General features: G+C 38.5%; 1 protein-coding gene across 13 annotated transcripts in view; it reads left to right on the top strand.

Moving 5' to 3' along the window:
- The window catches only part of LOC124149284 (D-glucuronyl C5-epimerase-like), a 349,514-nt gene extending 331,116 nt beyond the window's left edge, over positions 1–18,398 (top strand). For all 13 annotated transcript variants that reach the window (XM_046520755.2, XM_046520758.2, XM_046520759.2 and 10 more), the window contains 5 exons: positions 5,157–5,303; positions 6,460–6,658; positions 7,748–7,919; positions 10,038–10,274; positions 11,502–18,398. In XM_046520755.2, the coding sequence (XP_046376711.1) occupies positions 5,188–5,303; positions 6,460–6,658; positions 7,748–7,919; positions 10,038–10,274; positions 11,502–12,535 (1,758 nt within the window). In that variant the 5' untranslated portion in view covers positions 5,157–5,187 and the 3' untranslated portion in view covers positions 12,536–18,398. The remainder of the gene's footprint in view (positions 1–5,156; positions 5,304–6,459; positions 6,659–7,747; positions 7,920–10,037; positions 10,275–11,501) is intronic.
- The last annotated feature ends 893 nt before the right edge of the window (positions 18,399–19,291 follow it).

The following is a 19,291-nucleotide window of genomic DNA, read 5'->3' as shown; positions in this document are numbered from 1 at the left end:
CGTCCACTGTGAAGACTCAGTAATGCTTCTTGCAAAATCTCCCAACAGCTGAAAGATTGGCAAAATTACAAGTTTACGATTCGTACAGATTGGGATGGTTTAGCACCATTTTATTCCCAACTCTCTAGAATGTTTAAGAGAGTTCTGCACAAAATGGTTTAAAAATGTCATACAAATATTCTTCTTTTCTGATGTAAAAAGGTTGATTTATGGGGGTTGTCTGTTTAAAGAAATTATCTTTTCCCTTTCCCTTGCTGGGCCTTATGCTGAGCCTTATGTTGGCCTTATGCTGGGCCTTATGCTAGGCCTTATGCTGGGCCTTATGCTAGGCTGGTGCAGAGGTGAAGTAATCAATAAAAAATTCAATTCTTAGCATTGCCTCATGGTTTTCAACAGATCTGCATTCATTTCTTGTAACGTGAAGGTTTATACTTAGACAATCTCACCTGTGTGTCTTCTAATATCACACAAGTTGATAAAAGTTTACACCTCTGGTGAGGGTTAATGTATTTGATATCAAAAGAAACAAAGGTAACATTCTATATATTATCTAACCGCCTCCGGGGTCTAGGGGTAGAGCATCCGCCCGGAGATCGGAAGGCCTGGAGTTCGATCCCAAGCCTCGTCATACCAAATGACGTTAAAAGATGGTACTTATTGTTACCCTGTCTGGCGCTCGGCATTAAGGGGTTAAAACAAGGACTGGTTGGCTCGGAGTCAATATACTGTGTCTGAGTGGGGTATTCATGTTAAACTGCGGCATGGTATCTCAGTAAGCTAGCACTATAAATTGGCATCAGTCCGGACTAGTACAAGCAGCCACACACACACACACACACACACACACACACACACACACACACACACACACGTGCATGCACGACGCTATGTAAGTGCAATAATCTTTGACGTGACGTTTAACCCAATTTCACCTCACCTCACCTATACATTATCCACAATCAATCGTCCAACGTTTTCAGTGTTGCTATCAGTAGTCAACAGTGTTCCGTGGGAAAAGCACAGCTAACTATCTTCAGGGGCAGAGAGATGGTGGAAGCCAGATTGGGATTAAGAATTCACTGCATTTATGGAGGTATAAATGTAAAAACAGATGTGCATAGTGTGTACACCATTTGTTGTATTTATAGCTCCATAAATGCAAAAACATATTGAAATTAATTTTTACAAACAATCATGTCAACAATAACAACTTCACAGACTAGTCAATTAACACAAAGACAATGTTGACATTGTTCATTCTGTTGTTGGCCAATCAGGGAACTGTAGTCTGTTAGAGGGCGTGGCCTAAATTCTTTTTAGTTTATGGAAACATAAACGCAAAAAAGATTGCTTGGTGAACCAATCAAATGCCATGGAATCACTTCCTGTTTTATTATTGATGAATAACCCAGTGTGTATTCAATCTGCTGTAATGTCAGTTTAAATGTACCAAATTTGGTGGTCAAATGTTTGCCTTGGATTTTGTGTCATTGCACCTTGTAGCTCTGATTGTTGCTCATGCTGTAAACAAATTGGTGTCCTGGATCGTGCTCGATTATTCAGCTGGAATATTTTTCATTGCTGCATAAAAAATCATTTTCACTTAAAAAGGATTTTTAAGGGTAATTAATCTCCATACAAGAGTGAAATTCAAACTAAAAGCTGTCTGATTTGTATGAAAGTTATATTTTTTGCAACATTTCAAGGTATAAGTTAAAACAGATGTGTTTTCAAAAGTTTTAGCGTGTTTACTTTTCTGAAGTAAACTTGCCATTTTTGAACACAATTCTCTCACAAAAAATTCTCTTCATACACATGTTAGAAAATATGTCATATTCAAAAGCCCTGGGGCTGTTTTCAATACAAGTTATTCCAGAACTATGAAACAAACAAAACATGACATGAAACCAACTTTAGTGATTTATGTTTTTATGAATTGTTTCATTTCCACAGCCAAAGGGGTCTGTACCCTACACTCAAACTTGGCCATAAAGTATTTACAGATATCTCGCCATAAAAATGTTTTCTCTGCATGACAAGGAATAACGCTGTTGAATTGGTGAAAAAGTGGATATTGTCTTGCCTAGGGTTTGCTGGAAGGTACATACATGGGGATGTCAGCATGATATGGAGTCAGTCCTGGAGTCAACTGGAGCCAGCGAGTTCAGACAGTATGAAGGCATCATTCATTGTGTCAAAAAGCTCGGTCCGAGCCTGTTGGTGTAGTTTTGTGTTCAGTTTGTATGAACATTTCTTCTGCTTGTAAAAGACAAAATTTGTTGTAGTGCCTTGAGCGATTGTGCAGGAAAAGGTTGGTTCTGTTGGTTAGTTTTTTATCTATATTTTCATGCGTGTTATTGAATTCGGTGTGAAGTTCATGGGAATGTACTTATTGCTGTTGCTGTGATAATGATCCAATCAGTGTCAATTATCACCTATTTAAGGGTTGTATAGACCAATTGTCTAAGGTGCTGCGATTAGCTTTACAGATCATTCAGTGTCAGGATCGAGGATGATGGTTTCAAATTCTAGACTGGTATTGAATATGGTTCTTTGTTTGTCAGCACCATTCCAATACTAATTATTTCATCCAAGTGGAAAATGTCTGCCTGCTTGAGGCTTCCTCCAGAGATACCTCATATGGCTAAAATGTTGTTTAAAATCGGTGAACTCAACTCACTCTTTGACTTCCATTTATAGGTTAGGTGAAATGTGGTTTAACGTTGCCTTCAAACTAATTGCACTTATGTAGCAACGTGAATGAGCACTTGCTGGTATTGGTCAGGATTTATGCCATGTTTTTTTATATAGTGCTAGCCCACTGAGATACCATACCACAGTTTAACATGGATACCTGATTCAGCAGCATTAGAAATTTGACTCTAGTCCTGTAGTCCTTGCCAAACTGCCCAATGGTGAAGATATCATGAGAACTAGTAGAAATTTCCTTTTTTCAGTGTTATGCTATATGTTATTTAGTGGACTAAAAATGTTAGTATCTACAGCTGTTCAGACACATTATGCTGACTCCGAGCTGACCAGACCTTGTTTAATCTCCTTAGTGCTGTGTTCCGGGCAGGGTAACAACAAGTGCTATCTTTTATCATCTTTTGGTATGATACAACCAGGGGATCAAACCATCAACCTTCTGCACTCTGATTTATAAGAAGTTATGACGGTCCTCTGTGCTGCTGCTGCTGCTGCTGCTGATACTGATGATGATGATGATGATGATGATGATGATACTGATGATGATGATGATGATGATGATGATGATGATGATGATAATGAATGATGATTCAGTAGATAAAGCCTGAAGTTAAGGCTGGGAGGACTGGATAATTTTTACAAGTTTATGAAAAAGTGCAACATCAAAAATGACAATTTCAGTCTGAAAACCTGAGTGAAGAAAGTCTAGAAGAGGTCCTATTTTAGCTGATGATAAATTAACATCGGCAACTGTGTGTTTGTTCTGGTGCTGACAGATTCCATTATCCATAACACCGACACAAGTGACAGAAGTGACACAAGAATAATTGAATCTGACCATGATTATTTTACCCTTTCACAATGCATAAACAAGAACTTACTTTAAAATATCCACACTACCAACATATTGTTTTGTACTTTTCTGAACATATTTGTACTGGAAAGGTCTGAAAATCGATGTTTGCCTGATGACCAATCCAGTTTTCTGTTTAGAATATTCTACACCAAATGTATAATGTTAATACAGCCAGCCTATTCTCTGCTCCCGAAATACATTCGCAAACAGAATGAAACCCTGTGAACAACACCCTACAAAAATAGTCCCGATTATGTCATCTCAAATCGATTTTATTCTGAAGGAGATAAGGAATATTGATAAAATATTTTTGATCATTTATGAAACTAATATCATTGGATATTTTCTAATCTTTATAGTGCTTCAGTTTATTTTTAACGGATCTTTTTTGTGATGAGAGTTCTGGAGTTTCCGTTCAGCCATGATACACAGTGTAAACTGTAATGGATGTTATTGGCAATCTATCCGAATGTCAAATTTACTTTTCAATTAATGCGACTACTTGCCTCCCACGCTTGTCATTCAGCAAAATATCATTTAATCAACCACAACAGCCATTTTGGGAACTTATTCCTCTTATGTGTCACTTAAGAAAATGAATTATTTATTAATATCGTACCCCAAGGCTCTTTGGCAACTTAAGAAGAAAATCGCCAAACGTCCAGATAAATTTGGAATGTTTGTCTAAAGAAAGCTATTTGTGATATTTCTCGCAGGTGTAGACAGTTTTACCAGGTTTGGGTAAAGTCTTGGCAGGATATTATGTATAATGTTTGCAGGTTAATGAGATCAGTGTTGACAGGTGTGTTACGTCATAATGGCGAAGGTGGCTACAACATAGATACTACCTGCTTCGTCATTACGCCTGGGAAGGTTTAGGTGCATCTGGGCTGGAGATGATTAATATCTGCCTTGCTAAATGTGGGAACTTGGAGTCAGTTCATAAATTTGAAATTTATGAGTTTTAGCTTTGAACAGAATATCTGCATGAGAAATTGAGGTTGCATATTGTCTTGAGATGTGGAGCGATTTTCTTTTTTTAACAGTTGTGTAGATTATTTGAAAGTAGTTTTGGTTGCATGGAAATGGATGATGGGATTGGTACAGCTTCATATAAGGATATGAACAGCAGACGGGAACAGATGTCTACCATAGATTGGAGGAGTTTGAAGGGGAATACTTGCGTGAGATTCAACAGTTGAGAAACATTGTTGAGTCTGTGAAGATAGTCAAGCTGTTGCTTTCAGCTGTAAGATAGAATGTTAACCTTTGAAGGAATATGGTTTCAGAAAAGCTGTTGAAGTTTCGGTTCTCGTTGATTCTTATGTTTTGTGTTTTATTTCCGGTGTTTTTATAATGGTGACACCTACATTTTCATTGTTTTTGTATTCGTTTCTGATTCCTCATTTCCAATGTTGTTATATTAATTATTGGCGACGTTTTACTGCATCATTTGGGCAGTGTGGATGGTCATTGTTTCCCATATTATATCTTTGTCAATTCTGATGAGGATCTTTGATCTTAGTATTTCCAATATATCTTTCAATGTTTTGTAATCGATATTCCTCATGCTTTGTCTTCCTTGTTTCAGATGCGAGATGGCCGTATGAGGCAATCTGAGGATGCGAAGGAGTAGAATCATCAAGTTCTTCGCGGCACTGGTCGTGTCGTCTGCCTTCTTGTCTGTGTGTCTATGGAGTCAGTGCACCATCAACAGGCAAGATAACAACTTCTACAGGTACAATGTCAAATCATTCATATTCATTTTCTGCATTCAAGAGGCATGGTTGGCATCCTTTACCACTATTCTGTTGTCTAAATATCGGAAAAATATTGAATCAGATTTGAAGCATATGTGCTACTTCATATACAGTGACTATCCAGAATTTGTTGCACATAACAGTTCATTTTACAATGTAATATTTCCATATGTCTGCGATGCACTTCCTATTAGTGTGGCCCATTTTAGGTGTCCCCCGCCGTGATATTGCTGGAATATTGCTAAAAGCGGCGTAAAACCATACTCACTCACTCACTATCAGTGTGGTGATACTAAAAAAAAAACAATAATCAATTGGTATGTATTTGTAACTTTCCCAATATAAGATATATTTTGGCGATTTTATTGAAACAAGTATTTGTGAAATTTATGCTGAAACTTTTCGTCCACCTCTCCCAAAGTTTGAATGAATGATTGCATGTCTTCTTGTTGTGGAGATCTCTTTCAGCTCGCTGTATTATTCATCAGACTGCCAATATTTAATACACACAGTTGTGTCATCACAATATTTCATTGTCAAACTGGGGGGTAAGAAAGTAGGCAGTTTATATTTCAGGAGTGTCAGTGATGGATTGAAGTGTCGATGTATGAATACACTGTCTTCTCATGACGGTTCAATACACAGAGCAGGAATATTGCTGATAATTACACAAAATATTGCAAGCTGTCTATGAAATTGTTCACAAGCCTGAGGTCTTTTATGTACTTGAACGATATCATAGCATGTATTTCAATCAGTGTAGCGACATAGAATAGTAAATCACAGATTTGATATTTTGTAATATTTGGCAAAATGGGCCCAGAAATCATACGAGGCACGAGGTGATCAAACACAACAATGTTTTGGTTGATGTGTTTTAAGATGGACTTGAGCACAAAAACTCTGATCCTTCAAAACATGATTATTCATTTTCATTGTGTGAGTAGTTCCATTTGTACTGATAAATATCCAGTATCAAGGAATAAATTGTTACTTTCTATTGGTGATATATCGAGACTGGAAAACTTTCTGATAGAACATTGTTGGAAATTCCATCATGTGGTGAAGGACTATAATTCATTTCATTTTGGTTACACAGATATGTTTTGCTGAATGGTAGTTTATTTTCTACAGAGAAGACGTTACAGGCGAGAGGAGCTACGATGATCACATGAACGTCCCCCGGGGGACCAATTCCATCAAAAACAAGGACACGCCCCTCATCAAGTACAAGGAGATTGATTGTGTCATCAATGACGACTATGCCGTCAAGTGTCGCCGGGAGGGAAGTGAGGTCTATGTACCTTTCCGGTTCATCCAGGACTACTTTGAGGTTTGCAGCTCACCATTCAACCAATCCTTTTCATTTACTGTACAGAGTTGCCTCCCTTGGTCGTGCCGGGATCTGTGATTCTTAGGTTGTCTTATCTCTCGCATTAAGCTGTAATATGACTGAAATACTATTCAAAGCAGTCGTAAACAAACCTGATTCTCTTCATGGGGGGATACATGGGTATTAATTAATCCCCAACATGACTGACTATAACAGTTTTCTTCTTCATGTATGGAGTTTACTTGCAGAAAGTGAATGCATAAATATTTTCCCAAAACAACACAATATCACATGCAGGTGTAATATTGTATTCATTCACACCATCCTGGTGCAATTATGTACAACTTTGTTATGTAATAGAATTTGAAACAAAATAAATTGACATTGGATATTTTTGATCAACATGCTATATGACGTAATAAGCGCCCCGCTCTAATAAGCGCCCTCGGCGATATTTGCTAATATATTGGCCAGTGAACAATCCCATTTAGCACCCCTTCCGATTGATCAATGTACACAAGACTTATTTATTCGCCTATAATACGCACTCATGTGTTATGTGCACACTTAATTATGGGCAATTAAATTCTGGAAAAATATATCTGTCGTATATAAACATTTCAGGCTGTCAGCATAAACCATGATATTTATCTTTCAACTCTGTTTTTTTCACTAAAATAATATTCCAATAAGAGCCCCCTATTTCTAATTTTGAGAGCACTCTGGGCTATACGGTATATGGTATATAAAACTTACTACAGGGTTTGTGCAATGATTTACTGATCTCAACTTTTATATAACATTGCAGATAGATATTTAATAACTCTGTTACTATGGTTATGGTAACATTGGAACCATGAATCAAATTAGTTCTAAAATTCTTCTGTAACTCAGGGCAGTAGGGTGGTTTTCTTGTCCCGGCAAAGGCCCAGGTTCTATTCCCTTCATGGATATAAGCCAATTCCTGGAATTCTCCACCAGGAATTTGCTGGAATATCGATCACTTCTGTAAATTTTACAATGGTCAGCATTATTTGGAGAATGTGTTATCTTCGTGATTATTATGTATCTTTATTATTTGTGTTGCAGATATATGGTTCCATTGTCAACACAGACGGTTACGACCGACTGGAATGGCAACATTCGAATTCAAAGATCCACAAACCTCGACCCAAATATTCTCCCAGCGGCATTTTCATGTCGTTCGAGTATTACAACGTGGAACAGAGGGACCGAGTAAAATGCATCAGTGGCTTCGAAGGTATCTTTTCACGCTGTTTGTTTGGTTTAGTTAGAAAAATCTGTTTGAACATTTACACAGGATAATCCCCATGGGAATGTGCTGTTGTTTGGGAATTTTTTAATCCCTTTGAAGTGTTTGAGTTATTGAAATTAATACAGTTTTTATATTTATCCAAATGCCATTCTGTTTCATGTATAAACAGACTTAAGTGATTGGAATTGACACAAATGTTTTACCACATTTGAAAAACGTTCAAAACTCACCAATTAAGAAATATGTCATAATGGATGTCACTTGTTGTTGAGATTTCCCTGGTCAGTAGGCAAAAAAAAGTAAAATAATACATTGTCAGGGTTTATTTCTTGACAAAAACTTGATTACAAAATAAAGGTAAAAAAAAACATTTTAGTCATCTTAGTCATATTTGCCTTTACTTTTTTTTATTGGATGTTTATGACTGTAAACAAGGTGAAAGAATTGCTTTTTTTCAACTTTTTTAATTGCAAATCATTGTACTTTCATTCTGATTTATTTATTTTACATTTTGGCAGTTTTTTTGCCAACAGGTTTAAGTAATATGTTTTGTTAATTTTTCATGGCAAATATCTATCCTCTCATCTTTTAAGTATTTTTGTCACTGTAAGCTGTGTAAGCACCACTCCTCTTCGCTATGTGTTACACAGGTGTCCCAGACTCCACACAGTGTTGTCCCCTCCCTCATCATTAAGTATTTTTGTCACTGTAAGCTCCTTGCACCACTACTCACCTGCTATGTGTTACACAGGTGTCCCAGACTCCACACAGTGTTGTCCCTCCTCTCATCATAAAGTATTTTTGTCACTGTAAGCTCCTCACACCACTACTCACCTGCTATGTGTTACACCAAGCTCCTCACAGCGATAGCCCGTTCGCGGAGCTCTCTATACTATCGCTGCCACCAGTCAAAACTCCCCACTGTGAATAGGTGGCCACAACCATGCTTGGAGTTGAACTCGCAACCGAATGACCGTTATGTTTACAAACAAGCGACGACTGTCGTGACGCCGAATACACTTATCGCTGCTAAATTATTTTCTTCGTTTGTCAATTTGAATTTCTGTTTCATTAAAACTATCGTGTTATTGATATAGTAAGAATGTAAGGGAGAAGTTGGTTGATTTTCCGTTAGTCTGCAATCTCGAACCAATCTGATTATTAAAATAACAAAGTAAATTCATCTGGAAAACATGGTCAGTCGTACACCTTTTGAAAATGAAATATGATGGCATTCCCAAAGACATAAACAAAAGTATCAACGTTACTACATTTGGGGTTAGAGGGCAAATTTCAAGATTCTTGTAATGGCCGCGCCCACACTGGTGGCAGCGATGTTACCGAGAGTGTAACGAAGGTGTCACGCGCTGGGAAGGAGCTTGGTGTTACACAGGTGTCCGCAACTCCACACAGTGTTGTCCCTCCTCTCATCATTAAGTATTTTTGTCACTGTAAGCTCCTCACACCACTACTCACCTGCTATGTGTTACACAGGTGTCCGCAACTCCACACAGTGTTGTCCCTCCTCACATCTTTAAGTATTTTTGTCACTGTAAGCTCCTCACACCACTACTCACCTGCTATGTGTTACACAGGTGTCCGCAACTCCACACAGTAGTGTTGTCCCTCCTCACATCTTTAAGTATTTTTGTCACTGTAAGCTCCTCACACCACTACTCACCTGCTATGTGTTACACAGGTGTCCGCAACTCCACACAGTGTTGTCCCTCCTCTCATCATTAAGTATTTTTGTCACTGTAAGCTCCTCACACCACTACTCACCTGCTATGTGTTACACAGGTGTCCGCAACTCCACACAGTGTTGTCCCTCCTCACATCTTTAAGTATTTTTGTCACTGTAAGCTCCTCACACCACTACTCACCTGCTATGTGTTACACAGGTGTCCGCAACTCCACACAGTGTTGTCCCTCCTCACATCTTTAAGTATTTTTGTCACTGTAAGCTCCTCACACCACTACTCACCTGCTATGTGTTACACAGGTGTCCGCAACTCCACACAGTGTTGTCCCTCCTCACATCTTTAAGTATTTTTGTCACTGTAAGCTCCTCGCACCACTCCTCACCTGCTATGTGTTACACAGGTGTACCAGTCTCCACACAGTGGACTCCAGAAGGTCACTACTACCCGATACAGATCGCCCAGTATGGCTTGAGTCACCACAGCAAGTACATGATGGATGGAGAGCCGGATGTGATAATCCTGGAGGATGGAGAGGAGGACAGCCCTGCAGACTGGATAGTCCCAGAACAGCGGTCATTTGCTGTTTTGAAGAATGATGCCTCCAAGTTCTCACATGTAGTACAATTTTTGACATCAGGTATGTTGACTTCATGAAAGAGTGAGTGAGTATGGTTTTACGCCGCTTTTAGCAATATTCCAGCAATATCACGGCGGGGGACACCAGAAATGGGCTTCACACATTGTCCCATGTCAGGAATCGAACCTGGGTCTTCGGCGTGACGAGCGAACGCTTTAACCACTAGGCTACCCGACCGCTCCTCATGAAAGAAGTAACCGCCTCATGGTGGAGTAGATAGAGCATTCGCCCAGAGATGGGAGGGTTGGTGGTTGGATCCCCTCATACCAAAAGATTGTAAAAGAGTGTACCTGTTGTTACCCTGCCTGGCATTAAGGGGATGAAAATGACTGGTCAGCTCGGAGCGGGGTATATATCCATGTTGAACTGTGGCACTAGCACTCTAAAACCTGCATTTGTCTGGACTTTTAGGGGCGGTCGGGTAGCCTAGTGGCTAAAGAGTTCGCTCGTCACGGGGAAGACCTGGGTTCGATTCCCAATGTGGGTAAAATGTGTGAAGCCCATTTCTGGTGTCCCCCGCCGTGATATTGCTGGAATATTGCTAAAAGTGGGGTAAAACCATACTCACTCACTCTCACTACAAGCAGAGACACACACTACACATAGAAGTACAAAAATCTTGAATGTGTCCTTACATCCCATTTCACCTAAGAATAACCACTTGCAGTGTTCAGTGGCCAGGGGTCCTTGGTATGATGTTAAAATTGAAAGGGATCTTCAGACTGAAATACAGCAACTCCAGATCAATATTTATTGAACTAAACCACATAAAATTGTACACTTTCTGTAATCCTTTGACACACCAAGTAATTTTGAACAATTTGGAAAATCTGTAATGCTTGCTATGATAGTGGCCCAAATACACCACCGGATAGTTGGGCACGGTAAGCCTGGAGGAGTTATCTCCCTTTAGTCAGCTTTCATGCTGAGAGTCCCATTAAATTTCGTTGTGGAAATGTTTTAAGTAATAATCTGACATGAAAGGATGAATAAATATTATGAATTCGAAGCAATGAATTAATTTTTTCTAAGAATGAACCCTGGTCTGCATTTGTTTGGAGACCTTTAACATTCTGTAGAAACTAAAAAATATTTCAAACAAAATTATATCAAGTGATGAGATAAGATATTCTAAGAGACTCACTGGTGTGTTTATATGTGACACATCCATAGATACAGTGTAAGCTAACAGTAACCTAACTTTTCTAATTGTTTTGACAATTCCAGATTCCACCAAGCTCCCGGGTATAAGAATTGTTGCTGATGAAAAAGTGAACAAGTATGTAACAGCCGACCTGAAATTTTCCACCAACGGCAGTTTGACTGTGAGTGTGGAGACCCTCAGTACTGTTGTGTTCAACCTGCACTATGTCCTGAGCAACACCCTCATCATATGCGAGGGCAAAGACATCTACTACGGCCTCGGGGACACAAGAGGACGATGGCACCACATAGCAAGGGATATATCTATAGACCTTCAGAAGGGCCTTGGATTGAAATATTCCAAAACAAAACGAATTAAAATGAAATATCAGTTTTCCAAAATTCGGGAGATCACCATACGGGGTCATGGCCACCTGGATAATTTGACGTTATCATCATCAGCACATTTGGAGCATTTCTATGATGCTGCCAACTGGTTGGTCAGTCATCAGAATGACCGTGGAGGATGGCCAATCGCTGTGCGGCGTAAACTCATTCCGAATCTGCTCGAGCTTCCCCCAGGGTGGTACTCCGCGATGGCCCAAGGTCAAGCAATGTCACTTCTTGTAAGAGCATACTGGAAAACAAAGGCCCAGAAATATTTAATAGCCGCTATTGATGCAATGAAATTGTTTGAAATCAGTAGCGAACAGGGAGGAGTGTTGGCAAAGTTTGCAGGAGAATACGACTGGTATGAAGAATATCCTACGACTCCAAGCAGTTTTGTGTTGAATGGATTCATATATTCACTTCTTGGTCTGTACGACCTTAAAGAAACAGCCTCAGGTGAAGCTGCCGATATGGCAAATAATTTGTATAAACGTGGATTGACTTCTCTTAAGTTCATGTTGGGTATGTTTGATACAGGCTCGGGAACGTTTTACGACTTGCGGCATATTACTTTAGGTCTGGCCCCAAACCGAGCTCGTTGGGATTATCATACAACACATATCAACCAATTACTGGAGCTCAGTGTTATAGAGCGGGATCCGTTATTCAAAACAACGGCAAATCGGTGGACAGACTACATGAAGGGGAAGAGAGCGAAACACAACTAGGAAATATCAGACGAAGTCTCCTTCCTTTTTCATGTTGTGTTCATGGATTCAAGTGATAGTGTATATAAGGAAAGGAAAGAGTTCACTTTCAGAGAATCATGATGAATTGTGGACGAACCGATGTATCATTTGTGATCTCTCGACTTCATGGAACTGATGTCAGTCTGTCCTTCTAAACCTGAATTTATTCCTCTTTCATCAAGCCCAGAATATGTGATGTTCGAACAGATTGGTACATTTGACAAAGATGCTCAATTTTGGCGTTCAGGATGAGGTGCGTGCACAGCATCTGTGCAATGTTGGTGTAATTAAGGCTGTCATTGATGCAGCGCCGAGTTTGGTTGTGATTCCACTGTGACAGAGAGATTCAAAACTTTAAGACTTCATCTGATTGTTAAAATACAACGCTCATTTCAGAGTTCAGTTTTCTCCAAGGATGCTCTTTGGATGAATCTTGATTGATCTGTACAATTTGAAGAAAAAAATATTCACAAGTATACCAGTTTTCTACATACATTTAAATCTCAACTTGTAGCAAAAAAAGATACATCGTGTTGTGATATTTTTCTGAAAATTGTGGGGAATTAGGAATAAAGTGTCCCTATCATTTAAAATTTAAATTCTATATGTTGTATAGGTTGAGATGTCTTTGAGAAAGGGTCTTGTAATTTAGTGAAAGGTGTTTATTATAGGTCAAATATGGGTTATACAATATGTAGGTCACCATATATCAAGTATCCATCATTATTAATACAGTGATATTGTATAAATGTGTTGGACAACCCTTTTGTCTCATGTGGCTGTAGATATTCAGTGTGAACTCGCTACCTTTCTGACCTTTCAAAGATGTCAGTTTTAGGACAAAGGGAGGTAACTTCAAGAACGTTGAAATTATCTCCCTTCTCCCTGGTAAAATGACTTTAGGTCAGGTTGACATGATCTTTTTCTGTCATGAAGGCTTCTTGTGGTTTCAGTGAATAAGAACAGCAGTTATATTTTAGTCATCAGATTGATGAAATGATCATTCATACAAACTGTAATATCATGACACAGATGCCAAAATATTGACTTTTTATGACAGCCAATATTATTAAGTTTTTCTGACATGCACATGCTCTAATTCAATGGTTGATAACGTTTTATTTTTACATAACTGCTTACACTGACGCCAAATCTTTCAATGTTAATGGATTGAAGTCACTGCCAATAACTGAAATTACATACTCCCATATTCTTCAGATTTACGTTCATGCAGCATTTTACTGAGTGTTTTAAATTACTTTAACAGACTAGAGCAATATTTTAAGATGTATATGGATCAAATGATTCTGTTTGCAACTAATTTTATCATATATATTGATATAGGGCAGCTGTGCTGATACAGATCCCGAGTTGGTGATACCATTATCAGCTGACAGTGGCCGCAGGAGACAAGTGAAGCAGAAAATGTTTTCCATGTTGTCCAATACTGTAAATCTTGAAATTAACGCGATCGTGAATAAAATGTGAAAAATGCGAGTGGTCTCTGTTCGCAAAACTTCGCATTTTTGTCTCGAAAATTACTATCAACAATAAAAAGGCCTCACTGCACACTTTGGATAGCGGAAATACCAACTTAAATATAAACACTAACACGGTTATTGAACAGTAGTTGTAACAAGTATATAAAATGTCATTCAAAGAATAGAAATTAAACAATAGGCATCCGGTGAGTTATCACTGCTGGGGTCAAGAGTTCTACCCACTCGTGTCAAAGTAGGTATCACTGACCACTCCAGCAGTCCAGACAGACGCCACCCATGCAACACTTCATCAAAGGCCGACACGACCCAACACGCACCGATATGCATCATTCCACTGGGGATGGGGTGGAGGGAGTCGCATTGATATTGAGTCGCATTTTTGGCTAGGGGTCAGCAGTCGTATTAATTTGGAGACGCATTAATTTTAAGATTTACAGACTCCAACTTGTATTTTAAGGTATTAGTCTGTGATCCCATGATCTGGTACCAGAAGTTTATAATACAGTGGAACCTGGTGTAACCAAACTGTGCAGTCCAGATTAGACAAAAATTTAATTCTTGTTAATGAGCTATCTCTGTTGTATCTCACAGTCAAATTAAGTTTGTAATAGTAAGTGTTTGAAAGGCATTCAGAAGTGATACACATTTATTGATGTCAACTTCTTTATTATGAGGGACAATGTTTCGGAGTATATGCTTACTCCTTCATTCACCTGATGAAGGAGTAAGCATATACTCCAAAACGTTATGTTCCTCATAATAAAGAAGTTGACATCCATAAATTCTCTTCCCTTTGAAATAATAGTTTCACCTCAAGAAGAGATAGATCCGAATTAGTCTCGGACAGATTCCACTGTATTGGGGGTCTCTGGTTTGCCCACTGAGGCAGTGATCTTCAAATCATTTGGTTCACTGATCTACCAACCTAATATTTCATATAAGTTTACGGGCGGTGGGGTAGCCTAGTGGTTAAAGCGTTCGTTTATCACGCCGAAGACCCAGGTTAGAATCCCCACATGGGTACAATGTGTGGAGCCCATTTTTGGTGTCCCCTGCCCAAATTGTTGCCCAGATATTTTGTAGCCTTAAAATACATCCAATAACATTGAACATTCGTTTTTTGTGTATCTTCTTGATACATATCATCTCCTAAACCTTGTATCATCAAAGCCCCAAATTAAAAGTGATTTATTAACTTCAGGTTTAAAGTGACATCTGTAAGTACCAGGATTCAGTGTATAGTCTCTATTCCCTTATTAGGAAGTCTGTGTATATATATTGTTAAACTTAAGACCACATTGTTATTGTTTTTGTCTCAAATATAGACTGTCCAGTCCATGGTACCATTGACTGTTGGTTGATAAAAGTGTCCGGTCCCACTTGCACAAAGCAATGGTAGCTCCACGACAAGTGCAAATCTGAGGAAATTAAACCAGTGAGTTTCCCATTACAAAACTAATGAATGAAATGGTTATTTTACCTCAGAGGATAATACAAATGAATTCCTTTTTAAACTGTTTTCTCTTCGTATTTTATTCATTGAATCAAACATACAAAATATCAAATGAATTTTGTGTTGTCTCTTTGGGATTAGAACATTGTAATCAATTTGAGACTAAAATAATCAACATGGACGCTGTAGGCACATTTGTTTTCAAAACAGTTATACAACTGGTTTAATTTATTCATCAAGTTGTATTATTTCATTTGACAAGTGATTAACGTAAATAAAATGTGGAGGAGCAGTTTTCAAACTATCGCTGTTCCTAATATTGATTTTAAGCTAGTGTTGAGAATAAACACAAAAGTTTTAATAAGGTGTTTTTATGATGTTTTAAATTTCTGACAGGTCATTTTAAGATTGGTTTGTTTCCAAATGTTTTTAAATTGTGCTTGAAAATGCAATTATTTTATCATAGAGATTGAACCATTGGACTGAAAATGAAATCTACCACATTCTGAGGATCTCGTATATAATATTTCATACATACTGCTTAAGTATACCATATGCTCAATGCTAGTGATTATTACATGTTGGCCTAAGCAATGCATTTAGATGTCATGTATGTGATGTAGCAGTATAACAGTGTCTAATCAAAAGTACACATTCCATTGTTTTAAATAATTTGTGTGTGTTGAGTTCCCTTTGTTTGTGGCACCCTGTATTCAAAGGGACCGGTTATTTAATATTTCCTGTCATGGAGTGTGAAGTCCAAACCCCGCCCACAATCTGTATCCAATCAACGTCTGACCTAATTTGGTGTTCACATTGAAAGCCTGGATTAAATTCCCCAACATTCATGATGTGTGAAGATCTTTGAGGGTTTATGAGACAGTCTGACAAAAAAATTGAAATTAGAAAAGAGTTTTGAGAATAAGATGAAATGAAATACACATCTTGCCATGTAAAAAGTTGTTTTTATTTTCACTCATTAGCACCAGTGCTAATCTGGAAGCTGAAAATTAAAAAATATTTTTCGACCACCAAAATGAATCTTATACCAAACATTTTGTAAACCAACTAATAATAGATAAACAGCCTCACTGTCCCTGCCAGGATATTGCTGAAATGTGGCTGAAGCTGTGATAAACATTCTCACTTGTGACACCTAATCACTTTATTTCATGAAAATGTAAAATATTTATCATTTATGGAGTTGGTGGGTAAGCAAGATGTAGAAGCGTTCACTCATCACACCAGACACCCATTCTTGATTCCCTACAATGTCTGGCGCCAATTCTTTAACAGTAAAATCTCTCCTTGCAACGAACGTCCCAGTAATATTTAGCATCCCCAAATTATTCAATGACACTCCCCATTCTTATGTTAAATGAACGGTCCTTGTTGGAGAATGTAGATACCTTTGTATGTTATTTTATGTTTATCAGTTTCTCATGGTAGATAAAATATATTCCTTAACATATGACATAAAAGGGAAAGCTCTCTGTTATCTCCCCTCATAGTGCTTGTTTGTCATTTGGTTGTGAAGAAAAACATTCGTAACTTACCCTATTTAACACATCCTTACATCTGTATTCTACAGGGCCCCGTTCCATGAAGCAAAAGTAGCGCTGCGACAGTCGTAAGTCTATGTTGAAGTATGGTAGTTACGATCATCTTAGCGCTACGATCACTTTGTGGAATGGGGTCCTGGGTCCCGTTCCACAAAGCGATTGTAGCGCTGCGACAGTCGTAAGTCTATGATGAAGTATGGTAGTTACGATCATCTTAGCGCTACGATCACTTTGTGGAACGGGGCCCTGGCCAATAAGGTCACTCTGATTCAGCTCCAGTGACATCCAAGCACGCAAACCAAGTCCATCAGCCAGTCCACATCTACAGTATCAACAGTAAAACGTTGGTTCCATGGATATTTTTTGTGGTTTATGCCATGTGCTCTGTTTATATCTGAATTATTTGACACCATTCAACCTTCATTTCATTATCGCAAGTGTTGCTGAACAAAACTAACCTTTATTTGTATTTTTATTTCACATTTCTGGATTTACATTGTGGGACTACTTTTTTTCAAATTTTTGACAGATTTCTTCATTCACCTCTTCTGTTTAATGGTATGTCGTGATCCAAACTTGAGTTAAGTTCCAATTCATTTTTTAGCCTTTAAGTAAAAGAGTTTATAAGGCGAGAGCTCCATGGGCATTTAGCAATTGGAAATAATGATAACAGAGTATTATGGACAGCCTCTTTAGTATACATGCACAACATTTCAGGGCTTCTTCTTGCCCCTTCGTCAGGTGGATGGATTCATACTTTTAGAGAAAGAGGGGTTTTTAATCGTAAGATACATAGAATTTCCTTTATAATTAACTTCAGGTTCCAGTGAAAATATATAGAACCGTTCCTGTAATTGAATGATGTAGCGCCCCTCTCTGAGAACAACGTCTAAGATACTGTATATCGCATGTTACATCCAGGTAATGTGTCCTTCAAATTTGGAAATGGAAGCTGGTAATGCTATCTTTGCATCTTTATTTTAAATGAGAGAAAATGTAAATGTAAATGTATGGAATTATTGTAACAGTGTACTGGTACATCTCTGAAGGAGGAAGTTGTGAGGACTGAACTGATGTGTGTGGTGTCATTCCTGTGTATGTTTGTTTATTCTGTCCCACATGAGCGTGGTGACAGGGAGCTTACTAATGTCTCCAGTTCATCCCAAGGTTAATCTGTGTATATTTTGGTTGTTTAAGTTGTAAATATCATATAAATACATATAAATATATATATTTGGAATAATATGTTAATATGTGAGAGAAGATTGTGGAAAAAAGTGTATTTTGAAAAATCAAAATATATCATGAATAAAAAATGAATAATATTTGCTTACATGTCTGTTGTTTTTCAAGAAGATTTTATATTTGAATGAGGCCTAAAACAAGATTCAATCACATTTTTGTTCACCGGATGGGATTCCAGCGTAGAGTTGGTCCCTTGACACCTATCCAAAACGTCAACACCATATAAAAATCAGTATCAAATACGTGGGACGGTCTGGTAGCCTAGTGGTTAAAGCATTCGCTCGTCACACCGAAGACCCGGGTTCGATTCCCCACATCGGTACAATGTGTGAAGCCCATTTCTGGTGTCCCTTGCCCTGATATTGCTGGAATTTTGCTAAAAAAGGCGTAAAGCCATACTCACTCATCACGAGGGGTTATCTCCCAGCATGCCACAGTATGATTCCTGAATAAGAGGTATTGCATGGCAAGCTTATCTCCATCATCTGTCTGTTAAATGGTGGCCCAGTCGTCCTGAGGTGCTGCAATTCACTGTTCAGGGTTCAAATCCCGGTTCGCCCTGGTTTAGCACCAAACTGTGCTTGTGGGTTTCACCAAAGTGGTAAATGTCTGAGACCTGCATCAATCACTTTGGGTTTTCGCTCGTCACGCCGAAGACCCGGGTTCGAATCCCGACATGGGTACAATGTGTGAAGCCCATTTCTGGTGTCCCCCCGCCGTGATATTGCTGGAATATTGCTAAAAGCGGCGTTAAACCATACTCACTCACTCACCCACTCATTTGTCGTAGCCACTTTCTTGTTTCTAAAATTCATGTGGATGCATGCCACCATCAACATGCTTACTGGGTTCATGTTGGTCAAGTCCTTCGTGATTAGGACAAGTGATGTAGTTCCAGTGATCAGTCCTCAAGACTCCAAAACAAATCAACAGTTAAATTTCAAGCAACCCACTCAAACATACTCACCCACTC

This window comes from Haliotis rufescens, unplaced genomic scaffold (genome assembly GCF_023055435.1).
Source record: "Haliotis rufescens isolate VD_foot unplaced genomic scaffold, xgHalRufe1.0.p SCAF_13, whole genome shotgun sequence".
NCBI lineage: Eukaryota > Metazoa > Mollusca > Gastropoda > Lepetellida > Haliotidae > Haliotis > Haliotis rufescens.
Note: the sequence above shows the minus strand (reverse complement) of the source record. Positions and strands in the feature narration are given on the sequence as shown.